This window comes from Toxotes jaculatrix, chromosome 21, assembly GCF_017976425.1.
Source record: "Toxotes jaculatrix isolate fToxJac2 chromosome 21, fToxJac2.pri, whole genome shotgun sequence".
NCBI classification, from domain to species: domain Eukaryota; kingdom Metazoa; phylum Chordata; class Actinopteri; family Toxotidae; genus Toxotes; species Toxotes jaculatrix.
In genome coordinates, this window is record NC_054414.1 from 12,562,107 (window position 1) to 12,576,844 (window position 14,738).

General features: G+C 38.6%; 1 protein-coding gene across 1 annotated transcript; it reads right to left on the bottom strand.

The window, feature by feature from the left end:
* Positions 1-6,948: 6,948 nt before the first annotated feature.
* LOC121175494 (ras-related protein Rab-5C-like) lies at positions 6,949-10,639 on the bottom strand. The gene is made up of 6 exons (XM_041029271.1): positions 10,499-10,639; positions 9,314-9,666; positions 8,781-8,932; positions 8,379-8,501; positions 8,177-8,270; positions 6,949-7,889 (listed from the first exon to the last, which is right to left on the bottom strand). Exons 2-6 carry the CDS (start codon positions 9,480-9,482, stop codon positions 7,762-7,764), a joined length of 666 nt encoding a protein of 221 aa, XP_040885205.1. The 5' UTR covers positions 9,483-9,666; positions 10,499-10,639; the 3' UTR covers positions 6,949-7,761.
* Positions 10,640-14,738: the final 4,099 nt, after the last annotated feature.

Sequence of the window (14,738 nt, forward strand, 5' to 3'; positions counted from 1 at the left end):
AGCGAGTCAAGAAAAGATAAAACCACGCGGGTGATGTGTGCGCGCGCTGTGCCACTGCTTCCTGCGCGACAGTGATACCAAATTACGGCGCGCGAGGAGGAGAGAGTGAGAGTGAGAGAGCGTTCTAGGCTATGACATCACGGTTGCTTCTGATGATGTCACATGAAGGAGTTCTCTCAGACAACACAAATATAATTCAACATTTCCGTTGCCCAAATGGAGAAACTGGGGTGAACCCAACATGGAACATGGATCCCATTGAACATGGAACTCTTTAAACTTTAAATGACCTTCCACACCTGCCCAGTGCACATCAGCAGCCTTCAGCATCTTTTATGTTATTGTGATACGTGTAAAAAATAGTCTTGTTTCATTGTAAACCGGACAAACAATGCTGCAGCAGTGTTTCCTATTAATTACCTAGATTTGGTTAGTCAGTTGAAAGCGTGATGTTAACTTTAACTTAAGTTAAAGTTAACTTAAGTTTCTTGCAGGCCTAGCAATCAGCCCCACCACGCACTAGTCTTTCAGACTCCATATCTCCAGTTCATAATGCAGGCTTTGTGTAATAAATTTGTAGACTCCAAGGCCAAGCTGAGACAACTTGGATGACATCAATAAGTTATTTTCTTTTTTAAAGGCTCTCCACAGAAGCATGGAGGGTGTAGATTAGGGCCTAGAGTGTAAGGAAAAACCTAGCTGTTCTATTATTTGCTCAATTGGTGCAGTGAAAGTGCATTTTTGCATAACCTCACTTAAAGTCTTTGTAAAACACCTACTGGCATTTTTACTGCCTCGAAACAATGCCGATGTATATCCATAAACAGCTCCACTAAAAATTTCACTTCCACATAACAGCCACTTGGAGTAAGATAAACTGGTCGAGGGGTCAAAGGAAAATGTTGTGTCACTATGACATGTCAAATCCTCCCCACCTTTAGGTCCTGTTTGTGTGCTGCATGGCCTATCACCAGCTATCATTCCCCAATCCCACCCCCCTGTAGACCCCCTCATTAACATAGTTGGGCGAAGTTCAAAAGCAGATGAATGCCGGCAGATGAATTCGGGAGTACAGTGATACGGGCACATGCCTGTATATGCTGCGGCCAACCTGGTGGTGTGCGTTTGGCTCAGCTGTCAGCCGGACGGTGATGGATGCACGGTGGAAACATACTTGGAGTTTGAGCTATGTCCTTCGCATTGAAGTCCTTTGGCACCCTGCTTGACCCTGCCACAAGGCACCCACCCTAAAAATAAAGGTGCACATGCGCTTGTATGCACATACAAGCAGAGACAAGGGTGTAAGATATCACAGCTTATCAAGTTCTCTTGATGTCTCTGCTTGTGTGTGTGTGTGTGTGGATACAAAACAACACACAGCTAAACAGCCACACACGTGCGCACACACAAAGCTAGCTCAAACTGGATACTCCCACAATAGTAGAATCAGCCTCCTGTTGTTAAGGTTGGATTAGGATTTATAGGGTACATTCGGTTGCTCCATTTCCATGAAGCTCGAGTCCAATCAACATGTTCCCAGCATCAAAGTTAATACCAGCGCTCGGCTCCATCATCATCTTGAGTGCTCTCATTAAAGGACATTTTTATTCCTCTGGTCTCAGAATTATCAAGAACCCGGGAGCTCCCTCAGAGCTGCACATTTCAGTTTAACCTGGTCACTATGGCAACATTTTTTTTCTTTAAACTGTATTCAATCTGTCTTCTGACTTCAAAGTTTGATTGAGATGGCACTTGAAGGATGCGAGTGGTTCATGTCAAAGGACAGAGCAAAAAACGTGGAGGAGAAGAATAGCACCACTGTGAAAGCTGGAGCCACATAATGACTGCAGCCCACAGCCTGGAACAGTGTAACCCTCAGCAGTAAAGCGTATTTCAGCCTGATGGCAATATCCAACTTCTGACTCAGTTTGATATACAGTAGGTCTAGTTATTAGTCCACTACTACCATTTATTTCTCAGATAACATAAGTGATTTCTTGTTCTTGGCATGAGTGACACGCGACTCATAAAATGTGACATATTCACAGGCAGGTAAAACAATAAATTTGTCCATTATCAACTCTCAAGCTGTCTATGAATTTAGGGTAAGACAGATAAATTGATCCTTTGTGCTCTATGTGACAATTATCAGGAGAAGAAAATGACATTTCTAAATGGTTTTGATCGTTCACCAAAGTCAAAAGTCTTGTGATCTGACTTTTGATGAAATCTTTACAACTGGTAGTATGAAAGAATCAATCATGGTTTTAAAGCATGACTTTTATCTCGTGTCTGAAAAAAATAATGTTTTGGAATAAAATGACTACAGCAAAAAAAAAAGTAAGGTAAGTAAGTAGTAAGGTTTGCTTTGAGCTGTGAGGCTCTTTGCTTAGGAGTGTGTGGTAGAAAAGGGTTTACCATCAGAGTAAAAGCCACGTCTCACTGATTCGAAATTATTTCAACTACCCTACATTTAAATTATACTACATCAAAAAACTTTTATTCAAATTATTATCTAAACGACTTTGCCCGACCTTCTTTATGTATTCGTTTACTTTGAAAAACATTTATGAAGTCATCAAGGCCAGACATGCAGTGTGTCCCAGAGCTCATTGAACATTCATTACTTCACCTTCTCTTTGACACTGAGCAAAATTAACTAACATCATGAGTGGACATCACCTGAGTGAGGAGGAGAAAGTCTGAAGGAATGTCTCAAAAATAACACAATTACTCTTCGGCAGGCCGAGTGTTTGAGACTGAAAGATGAGAAAAGCGACTAATGAAAATGATAAACAATCACAATGAGCTCAGGGCAAGATGAGCTCCTCAGGTGTTCATCATCGCTCTGTTGCTACCTCTGTCCTTGAAGATCAATGTCACTCAAGTCCACTTGAGTTTTCTCAGTAACGATGCTCGAGACGACAACCTGAAGAGGAAGTGCCAAAGGGAAGACAATGAATCTTGAATCACAGCTACTAAGCACAGCTATTGTGTAAAATCCAGGAGGGTCATGAGAATATTTTAGGTATTGTTTTCTCCCCAGATCTCTAAAGCCTTGAAAGCCTTATTGGGAGTAAAGAAAACCAAAAAAAAAACCAACAACATTAATAGACTTCAATAATGAAAATATTGCAGTGTGAACCAAGTATGAGCACTTCAATGGATTTTTAAATCCTACAAGCATATCTTCTTCCTTTGTCCTTTTGATCCTGGGAGGAGTGTGAGGTTGCAAAAAAATCTCCCCCTCATCAGCTGTGCTGTTCGGCGGATGTAAAATTTTATGAGAAAGGGTTCAGAAAAAAAAAAAAGGAAGAAATAACAATGCCAACATGGCACTTGGGAAAACTGCGAGGCTTGGTGCTTTTTAATCCGACTGATAAATGGAGAAATATCTGGTCTTTCTGTCTGTCCATCGATTTTCTTGACAACAGCTCATCCGATCGTCTTCAAACTTTGCCTGCGTGTTGTTGGCTGAACAGATGTCGAAACCCTAACCACTAACCCTCACCTCCATTTATTTTAAACTGTTTTCAGTCTTCTCATCTAACTCAAGCATATTGTTCAAAATCTCAAACAATTTCTTTAATTTTTTATTGTGAGTAAACACGCCCTGTCTTCAGTATGCAACTGAAAAAGCCACCTGGTTTTCAAATGCTTAACTTGAAGTTATCAGTGACCATTGAAATGTGACACTGAATGTTCGGCAAACCTGGCATGGACAAAATATAACGCAACATAATGCAATATATTTTTAAAAAATGTCTATCCTTTCAGCAACTGTTTATTGTGCTTTAGTCTGCTTCCCTCCTCACTAGGATCCCATCCTGTGGCAACACAGTTAGATGTTTCATTTTAGATAAGAGACAATTATTGTAGCACATCACACATACTAATACTATCAGCAGAAATCTCAAACTGCGCCACAGAATGCAATCCAGATAACCGTGTCCCTGTGCCCTTGGTATTTAATGACATTTCTTTCTGTCCAGGAAGATAGAGAGAATCACTCAGAGCGGGCCTATGGAAATATTTGACTGTTTTCTGTCATTTTGAACTGGGCCAGTGCTATTAAACTGGGCCAGTGGTTCATCTAGCAAGCACACATTTACAGTACTAAAGCTAATCAGAAAACCCTCGTTGTTATGACAACCACACCTTTTGCAGGCTAGGTTTTTGGACACATTACCTCAAGACACAACAAAAATTACTGGAACAAAATGTGAACATGTGAAAGGTTTGTGGCTGCGTTGTTTTTTTTTTTCAGGGCCCATTTCCTTTATTCTGCAAATCTCCTCCTCAAAACACAGTCGATTTAAGTCCAGCTCTCACACCATTATGATTCACAGAGGCCAAGTATGAAATGAGTTGCTTTTTTGACAGAACACATCTTGACTGACAGCTCAACAAATGAGAAATCATTTACTGAGAACAGAGTGGCCTCCTGCTTTTGGCAGAGATGCTGCGTGTCTTTGAGGCGAGTGTGTGCCTGTGTGTGTGTGTGTGTTCAAATGGCTTTAAAAGCTGATTTAATGTAAGGTCTTAGGCAGCAAAACCATAATAGCAGGTCTACCAGCCTCAAGGCCAGTTTACACTATTTCCAGTGTAAAAATCTGTACATGGTTGTAGTTTTTTTTAAATGTTTACATCAAGGGTCAGATTAAGAGAACAGGCCATTGACAGTGTAACACAGAGAAACCTTCAGAAACAATATTACTTCATTAGTGTTTTTTTTTTTTAGTATTTTAAAAAGAGCCCTGTTAAGATTCAAAAGGAATCTCATACTTTATTTCTTGCTTGGATTTGCTAATTGGTCATGTATGTACATTCAGAGTGACAGATAAAGACCTACTTGTTATTCAGTGGAAGAGTTTGTGAAGTGATATTGTGTAACTTTTGCTGAAAAGCAACCACTGGGCCACAAGTGACAATTACAAGATAATGGTAAATGCTAAAACATGATGTAATGGTAGCACGAGAAAAGAATGAAGTCAGTTGTTATTAAGTCAATCGACACACTGATTGTCAGTTGCTTCATTAAGATTAGCTAATATTTGCCACTAACATAAGCTACTGGCCGTACCAGACCAAAACATGTTGTAACCTCTTTGTGTGTTGCTCATTGTTTCTTCTTCCTTTATTGGAAAGAATGAAGAATGTGTTATTTCTTCTCTTGAGTTACATAAAGGGCACCTCCATTCGCCTGATTTCATGTGCATTTGTAAACTGTGCAAATGCGATCAGAGCAAAATTTACTGGAAACATACTGAGAAAATACATCACAACATGCACAAAGCATGAAACGCAAACTTCCACTAAACTGGATGGACAAAAAAATAGCAGCAGACAAAAACATCAGAAACGTATGGTCCCTTCAGGAGACTTTAACCTTCCTCAAATTAATACATGACAAAAAAACTCCATAAATGCCATATTTCCCTCTTCTTCTGCAGTGGCTTGGAACCCGATTGGAGAATTACTCCATGCACCCAACTGAATTAGTCAGAGCACCCTAATTCTCCTAATATTCGCACGGCAGCAGGTAATGGAAAAATGCCTTAATTTACATTTTCTTTTGCTGATTTTCTGGAAAGTTATTTAAAATTTGTGCTTCTCAAATTTCTCATAAAGCTGCTCCAAAAACCCTTCCAAAACCTTTACAGATTCAGACCACGTCCCATGCATGGATGCCATTTATTACACAGTTTCTTCAGCTAATAGACTTAAAACCTCAAAGAGCTTGAAGCACCTCTATTAAAAGGGCACCGTTCATCACAACAAAGTGAACTTCTGTATTAACCCAGAGGAACCCCGCTCTAAAACGAGCTGTAGAACAATCCGGCGAGCACAAATGAAGCACACCACTACTGTGTAATTCCTCGAAGACAGCTTTTTCCTCACTTTGGCAGTTTTGGCTTTTTGTAAAGTCAGTCTACATACTGTGCACGTTCATATGCACATACAGACAGGTATACATACAAATACAAACACTGACTGAGTACTACATTTCTTTGAGTCATTAAATTCTGCTTAGTCCAAAGTTAGTCCCTTGCTGCACTAGAAAAATAACTTTAATGTCAAAATAGTTGCAGATTAATTTTATGTCAGTTTATCGATCTCTTAATCCACTAATCGCTTTGGCTGAATGAATGTGGTAATTTATCTTAATTAAGAGATATTGAATACATGTAAATGAATGGCCTTGCATGCATTCAGGAAACCAGTTGGTGATGTCTTTGTGTGTTGGGATTCAAGCATGATGCTGCCATCTACTGGTTGGAAATGTTTACTGCTGCTGTTTCTGCTGTCAGATCATTTCAGGTACCAACAAACGAACACTGTAGACTGTTCTTTCATTGCACAAAATGTGGCCGAAGATTGAGATTCAGACACTGGTTAGTAACTGACGAAGCTTTTTGAATAGCACCGCTGACAGAAATGTCTCTCTTTGATCAAGATCAGTGCATTTAGTCCAGGCTTAAGATTCTGCCAAGCAACAAAGTCACTGTCATTTAAGTCAGAACCTATTAATCTATCACTCAGGCACGACAATTTCAGAAAACATGAGAGGCAGGCTGGCACAGGAGTACTGAGCACTGGCCTTGACCAGAAGTCATGGACACGCCCTGACATAACTGAGTCAGCTGTCAAACAAAAACATTATGCACATAAAAAAAATTATATTTAGCAAACTAACATATTCATAGATTATTATCATTATTATCAAAGTCGACAAATTTAAATAATCTTGAGTAATATATATAGTAAAGGAAACAATATAAAATACATCTTTAAAAATAAACATGTTTTTTTTCTGATTCTAATTTGTGTGTCTTATATTTGGGCCAACGCAGTCTCCTCCCAGTCTGTGGGCATTCAACTGCCAACAGACTTAAAAACATGTCCTCCAATGCCAAACCACACACGGCAAAACAACTCAAAACAAAGTGAATCTTGCATGTTATTTATTACTTTTTTTAAATTTACAAGTTATTCTCACATTTCATTTAAAAAAGGCTAACAACTCTCTGGTGTTACAGGTATCAATACACAATGAATGCAAACAACTGCATTTGTTGCACAGTTCAGAAACATCTCCAGATGTGTAGCCTATTAAGTCATGACCTCCGTCAACAAGCAAAGTCTTGATCTTTCCTTATAACTGTGTCCATGTCCCTAAAGAGAAGAACAAAATGCTGTTGTCTAAATTGCAATAAGACAAAAAGATTAATCGCTCTGCCTTTTGCAATTTCAGCATTAATAATAATTTGTGTCTCTCATAATGATGATGAATGTCGAGGGAAATGACAGGAGTAGAAAAGTAAACAACTGTCTATACATCTGCGTGCGTGTGCATATATGTATGTACTATATACACACATACACATACATCACGTAAAACACGCTCAATTAGAGAAAATGGCAAACAACTTCAATATCATCCCTCAAAAAAAAGATAATTTAAGACAGAATTCAATCAACTGAGACAGAGGTCAAAGGGGAAGAGGGAGGTAGATAGATACACGGGGGGAGAGACAGAAAAGAAGTAGTGAGGGATCTTGGTAATTCCCTCTAGCTTATGATTCTTTTAAAAAATGTTCATTTAATCAAAGAGGATTCAGATAATCTCATCTGTAATCTCAGTTTAAGTGCAGGAGTGGCGAGTGGCTCTGCTCTCTCCTGCCTCTCTGGGTTTTAGCTACGTGCTGTCCTTAAAACAATGTTCAGGGCTCGCTCTCTAAGTTCATTGTTTTGTACTTGCTAATTTCCGCCACCGCAACACTGGCCACTGCGGCCCTGAGGGGCAGCTTCTTGTAGATCCACTCCCGTCCGGTTCCGTCCACCTGGTCCAGCTCCACCCTGAGCATCGTTCTTCGGTAGCTTCTTTGCTACAGGGAAAAGTTAAACCTCAAGATTGTTGTTGCAATGCAAGTAGGAGAGCAGGACTCTGAACAGGCTGATTACAATGATAAGAGCAATGAAAATAAAAACCACCTAACCAGTAACTATTTTATTCTGGTGAAGTGAGGAACATTGTATCATTGTATCATTTTTTGAAATTTGTAATTTTACTTTGCTGCAGAAGTAAGTGGGTGGTAAACTGAAGTGCTGCCTAAAATATCAATCTGTGGGAGGGTTAGGAAGGACAATTGGCTCATCAGGATAACACACTTACCAATAGCCATGAAAATTTCATTGACATTCATGGCAGTCTTGGCTGAGGTCTCCATGAAGAGTAGACTGTTGTCATCAGCATACGCTTGTGCCTCCTGAGAACAGTAGTTGGTCAGCACAGTTTAACACAATTTCATAATATAATAAATTCTGTTATAAATAATTCTGTTGTTAAACTGATTCACATTTATGCATTTTCATACCTGAAGCTCTATGGCTCTCTTGTTTGCGATGTCCGCCTTGTTGCCTGCCAGAGCGATTACTATGTTGGGACTGGCTTGTCTCTGCAGCTCCTTCACCCAGTTTTTTGCTCGGGCGAAAGTATCCTAATCAGCCGAGACACTTTATTAATATTGCATTCACATGACAACTACGTTTAACTTTGGGGGAACATTTTCACTTTTCAGCATGTACACATCTTAGTTGACCAGCACCTGACCTGAAGACATTACCTAAAAACACACACACAAGTTTAATTTTAGAGTAGTAAAACTAAAGGTCATTATGAAACTGCTACTTGAGCAAAAACCCATCTGAGTTTATTGTATTGTTATTGACTGACAAGACTCTGTCCCCCCTATTGATATCGCACAGCTGAAACCTACTGTGTTGGTAATATCGTAGACCACGATGGCCGCCTGTGCTCCTCTGTAGTACATCGGAGCCAGGCTGTGGTAGCGCTCTTGACCCGCTGTGTCCCAGATCTCAAACTTCACAGTGGTGTCATCCAGACAGACAGTCTGAGTGAGGAAGGCAGCTGAGGAAAGCAGGTTAATGAAGATGAGTGGAATGATAAAATATTAGGACCATGCAACTTTCCAAAAATAAGTAAGTGAGTAAGCACTTAAAGGCTGTGGATCCCTTCAAATTAGCCTGAACACAACCTCTATGCACTTCACAACAACACAAACACATTACTGCCAGTTAAACCTGCTGAAATAAAGTTTATTAAATGAAGCATGCCACTTGTTTTGTGCATGGAAGCATATGCGTGATATTTTAATCTCAACTTGGAGGTGCATTCTATTAATAATAGTACAGATACATGTCACACACAACCACACAATCTACCTACTGAGAGCCACAAAAAAAACAACATTTACTCTTTCAAAAGTCTAGAAACATGTTTGTCTCCTACCTCCAATGGTGCTCTCCTGGAACTCGTGGAACTGGCCTTTGACAAAGCGCAGCACTAAGCTGGACTTGCCCACCGCTGACTCACCCAGCAGCACCAGTTTGAACTGGCAGATTTTGTTTGCTGCTGCGGCACCATTAGGCCTGGTTGGTCCTCCACCGCGCCCAGCCATTGGCAGAGAAAGAGACTGTTAAGGATGGAGAAGGCCTGAGATGGGATGAAACTACTAGCTAACAGGGTGTAAGGACAGGAGCCGACTCTGTACACGCAGGCACTGATGGTGAGTGAGGTCAGGGATAAGTCTTCTGATGGGAATGACCGGACTGGGCAGACAAAGGTGGAGTGACCGGATTTACCTTGAAAAATAAAGACAAGAAAAAAAAAAAAAATCAGTAGATCTACTAATAAATTCTTCATGTAAAACCAAATAAGTATTTGATCAAAGGAATAGTCACCTAAAAGTACAATACTGTCAAATAGTCAACTAATAAAATGTCAACAACTGGAAAACGATCATCTCCCCGAGCTCAAACTGAAATCTTCAAATGACTTCTTTTGCTTGAACACTATATTAATTAATTGCACACACACACACAGATAAACCTTAAGATATTCAATATATGACACAGTAAATCAGCAAAGTGTCTGAAACTGAAAGAAACAATCTCAACGATCAATTGACAAAATAGTTGCAGGTTAATTTTTGTCTGATTAATCGACTAACCACTGCAGCTATGAAATTAAATGATATGTTTGATATCTCTACAAAATCACTGTCTAGGCCGTTGTACTAATAATTTCAATATGCAGCTAAAATCTTAGTGTTTTATGAGCAGCCTCTTGCACAATACTGACGGTGCACAGGTGTTTACGAGAGACAAGACATTTTAAAGTGTTTAAAAGTTTCAACACACAGCCTTCAACTCATCTTTTATAGTCAACATCACATGATAATAAACAAAGTCTATATTTTCGCAATCTTAATTTGCATCACAACAACGACTCTTTCCAAACATAGCGATTATAAGACAGTGTTAACCTGCGTTTCTTAACTTTTAACCGTGTAACCGGACAAAAACAAAACCAACAGTAAGTTAGCTCCGAGGCTAATGCTAACAGCTATGCTAACATGGGCTAACAAGGAAAAAAAACACTAAAAATAAACAAATAACACACTGGCGTTCTTACCAGCAACGGAAAACAACCTCCACACCGCCCTGCGACCTGTGACTTATAGCAGTGTCGTTCCTCTTTATCAATGTGGTATCCTTTTCTGCCACTTTCAGCTTCAGTAAATTATTCGCTTCCGCCTTGTGTAACCAACATACTTCCTGGATTCATCTGTCATGTGATGCAATATTCCAACCAATCAAATGAGAGGAGAGAATTCCGTCACAAGAAGCCACCTAACTGCCACTCTAAGGAGCTTGTCTGTCTGTGTGTTTATATTGTAATATAAAAATAGGACTGTTCAAAACATAAAAGAAGAACAACGTTGAAATGATTATAAGGATACTTAGGTGGCAAACACCACAGCATACATTTACACTGCATGATAAAGCTGAACCAGCACACAGTGAAATAAACGCAATGGATTTTCCTTCTCTGGTTTCAGCATCTTATCAACCACGAGGTGGCGCAATGTGACAGAGAAAGAGAAAACTCAGCAGGACTTGCATGTCATCAACAGTCATGCGATTATTGTTTAATGTACAGCCCTCAGCTAACGTCACCTTTTTATTTTTCACCAAACAAAAAAATGTCCTAAAACACCAAAACCAAGAGATAAAAACTGAAAATATGAAATATAAAAAGTGAAAAAGGTCAAAAGTTGCAACTGATTGATCTTGCTGGCTTTGCAGTATACACTACATGACAGTGGATTATGTATTCATTGGAGGATATGTGTGTTGCATGTTCATTTATGTTTTGCACAGATCGTTCCTGCAGCAAGAGGCAGATGATATAAAGCAAATGATTGAAAACGCATCCATGTGATTTCTTGCCTCCTCTTTCTTTTCCTTTCTCCAAGCATAGATGTGGACACATTCCGAGTAAATAAACAACAAAGAATCAAAAACCCAGCTGGTGTTGGCCAATTACACAATCAGATGAAAAATGCAGTTATTTTTAGGAAATTTTTAAAAAAATCTATCTTGGCGACAGTATCCCGTTTCCTCTCTCCTTCCCTGCATGGCACAGAGTCCTGGGGACCTGAAGCAGTGTGATAAAATGAAATTGTACTTATTTATGGACTATTTTACTGGACTCATTACATCATATCCAGTCTAGCAACTCATTTTATTACACTTTTAATGCTGGTTTTTACGATTCAACCCACCATAATCCTGTTGTTGAGTTATACTGAGCTATATTTTACATTTCTTTTGCACCTTGTGTAAATGCACAATACATGTACAGACACACATAGACATGCACACAGTTGTTAGAGCTGTTAATAAAGACACATAATGAAGAATGATTCTGCATCATACACTGATTTGATTTCATGCAGCCCTTGGAGTAGCTGGGACCTGTTAAAACATGGAAAAACATGAAGGTTCATTAGGAAAAGTATTGTTTTATTATTTTTATTTTTTATCATTATCATTATTATTATTGTTGTTCTTGTTGCTGGATGGCTATTTTATTGATACTGAGGCACTTACTGGATCCAGCAAAAATGATGACGCTGGTACAGGTATCACCTGGAGAATGGCAGGTCTCCTCAGAGCTTGAACAGCTTCTCGGGCCTCCACAGTTACATCTCAAGGCTTCACCTGGAAAAGGGAAAAAAAAATTGCTCACTATCTTGAACAACCTGACTCTGCAATTTCAGTTTCATTTAGGTAAAACAGATGGCAGGTGTGCAGGTGAACTCACCCTGGCTGACAACCAACACGATCAAAAGAGCAAGAGCATCTGCATTAAAAATAGGTGAAAGCGTGAGAAGATCAGACAACACATTTTCCTAATTCAACTTTTATGATGCACAGATTAAGATTAAGAATATCCCACCTGATGAATTGTCCTGCTGGAGCATTGATACACTAGCTTCCCTTTTATACAGTCTTGTGTAATTGTTACATTACTGTTGTTTGAGTATTATTACCTCTGAAATTGTCATTTATGTTTTCCTCGCAGAGTGACTTATGCCAAGAATACACACTCTTACGCAACTGACTTACCAGAAATACTACCAAGACTACCAGTTCTCTGACCTATTTCTTGTACAATCAAATGTTGTAATAATCCAGGAGAAAGAAGAAATAAGGAGTGAATCAGTACAACAGGCTGCACTTAAATGCTTGGTTTTTGGTTCACAGCAGACAAACTGTGCTGTTGACAGGAGAGACCTGTTGAAACTGAGCCAGTGGGCATGAAACAAACTCAAAAATAAACATGAATCATGACTGCTCTTTGGAGTTTAGTTGTGTGTGTCCTGAAGCCTTGAAAGCAAAAAATGAAAATGCACAAATAAAATTCTCATTGCTGTAAAATCACATTGCATACACTCCAACTATGATCACAAATCTTGACACTGATGAACCTGCTGCTCAGTTTGCAGACTTGTCCACAAATTCTCCTCTTGACAAACACATGAAATATACTGTACATTTGCTTATGTAATCAGATTGAGGGACAACACAGACCAGCCCAAATTAAAAAAAAAAAAAAAGGAGAAAGCAGCCTTCACCAAAAACTCATTCACAGCCATTAATGAGAGAAACAGCAGCAGCAAATCCTCTTTTCTTTTAAGAAAGCCGGCTGGTGACTGTCTGAGTTATTCTGTTCTCTCCAGAGATGATAATCAACTCACTGACAGTTTCTACTTTACAGTAAATAAATGTTTGTTTTCGTTCTTCTTTTTGGGATGTATTCAAAGTGTATTTAAGGGATCGTTATTAAATTAAATCAAAGAAAACATTCATTATCAATTTGATGGAAGCTCTGATCAAGATTTTGCAAAACTACTGTTTTCACTGTCAATTAGCTGCTGTGCTTTAATCACAAGTACAAAACCTAAAAACACTTAACTCAAGGTACGGACAATGATCAGACACAACTTCACTTCACTTCACTTCTTCACCTTAACGCTGTTCTTCTACTTTCTTCCAAAGTTACACTAAACTGACCAAACGTTCCTTTTTAAAGCTGAAGATATTTCAGCTGAGTTTCACTGAAAGCGTGTTAAACTACATGTCAGCCTTAACAGTCGTTCTCATGACATGCCAGTTACTGTGACATGTTTCTTTTTCTGAATAAAATACATAAATTGTGATAACAGTGACACCACAGTAAAGGACACAGTGAGAAATTTTCTGCATACTTTATTTTGTCAGTCAAGGAGAAATCATTCAAAAATAATAAAGTTCCTGAATACTCTGAATATTTTATGAGTATCATGAATTAATGTCCATTTCCCGGGAGCCATTCATATTTTGTAAATTAATGACAGTATTAAATATTTCATGGGACCCACTTTTCAGCTACATGTGTATATTTATTTACGTTTAATTTATCAGCAGCTATATTGTGTTTAAAGAATTGTAGATCCTTGAGAAAGACATTTTCCACTTTACAATTATTTTTTGTTAATAGCAATCAAATCTATTTCATATTCTATTTTCATATTTAATGTCTTGGTGAGGAAAAAATAAGAAATTTGTTCAAATCTCCTGAAGGTTCTTTAGGAGAGCATGGAAAAGGAAATGTTCAATGGAATTTTGAAATGAAATTCTAATTTACTTACTCTGTATTTCTTTGTGGAGTTTTGATGTTAGATATTCATAGTCCAGTAACTATGACTTTACAAATAAAAAAATGCTGAACAGAGAAAAACATTCAATTTAAAACAAGTAACAATCTATGCTGTGTGATGCACATACTCTATTCCCTATATGCAAGGTGAAGCATTTTTGTTCCTTAATATATTACGCAGTCCAGCCACTCTGACCTGTCTGCCATATAAATACAGTATCTGTGTGCACAATCAACAGGTTTTCATGTATAATGCTTACACATTGGTTTGGAAACCTTTTCCTTAGGAAAAAGAATAAACAACTTTACCATGCAAGGAGGTAATAGGTATTATCAGCTGCAAATTGCTCTGAGGATGTTGGAAAAAAATATACAGTATATACTAGAATCCACTGCTGTGGAGTTTTTTTTTTTTTTTTTTTTTTAAAGACACGCTTCAGTAAAGCCAAGATAATGCACAAATGACATGCTTTTGCATAGAAATGGTGTAAATTGCGTGGAGTTTGACAAATATGAGAGCCCAGGAATTAAATGGGGGAAATACAGCACACATTGACAATCTCCAGCAGTCTGTTTAAACACTGTAAGAAGTTGAGTTTCAATAACCGCTGCTTTTGTTTCCAGTTGCAGTGAAAGCCAGTGAGTCTGCCCCTGGAACATGTACAGT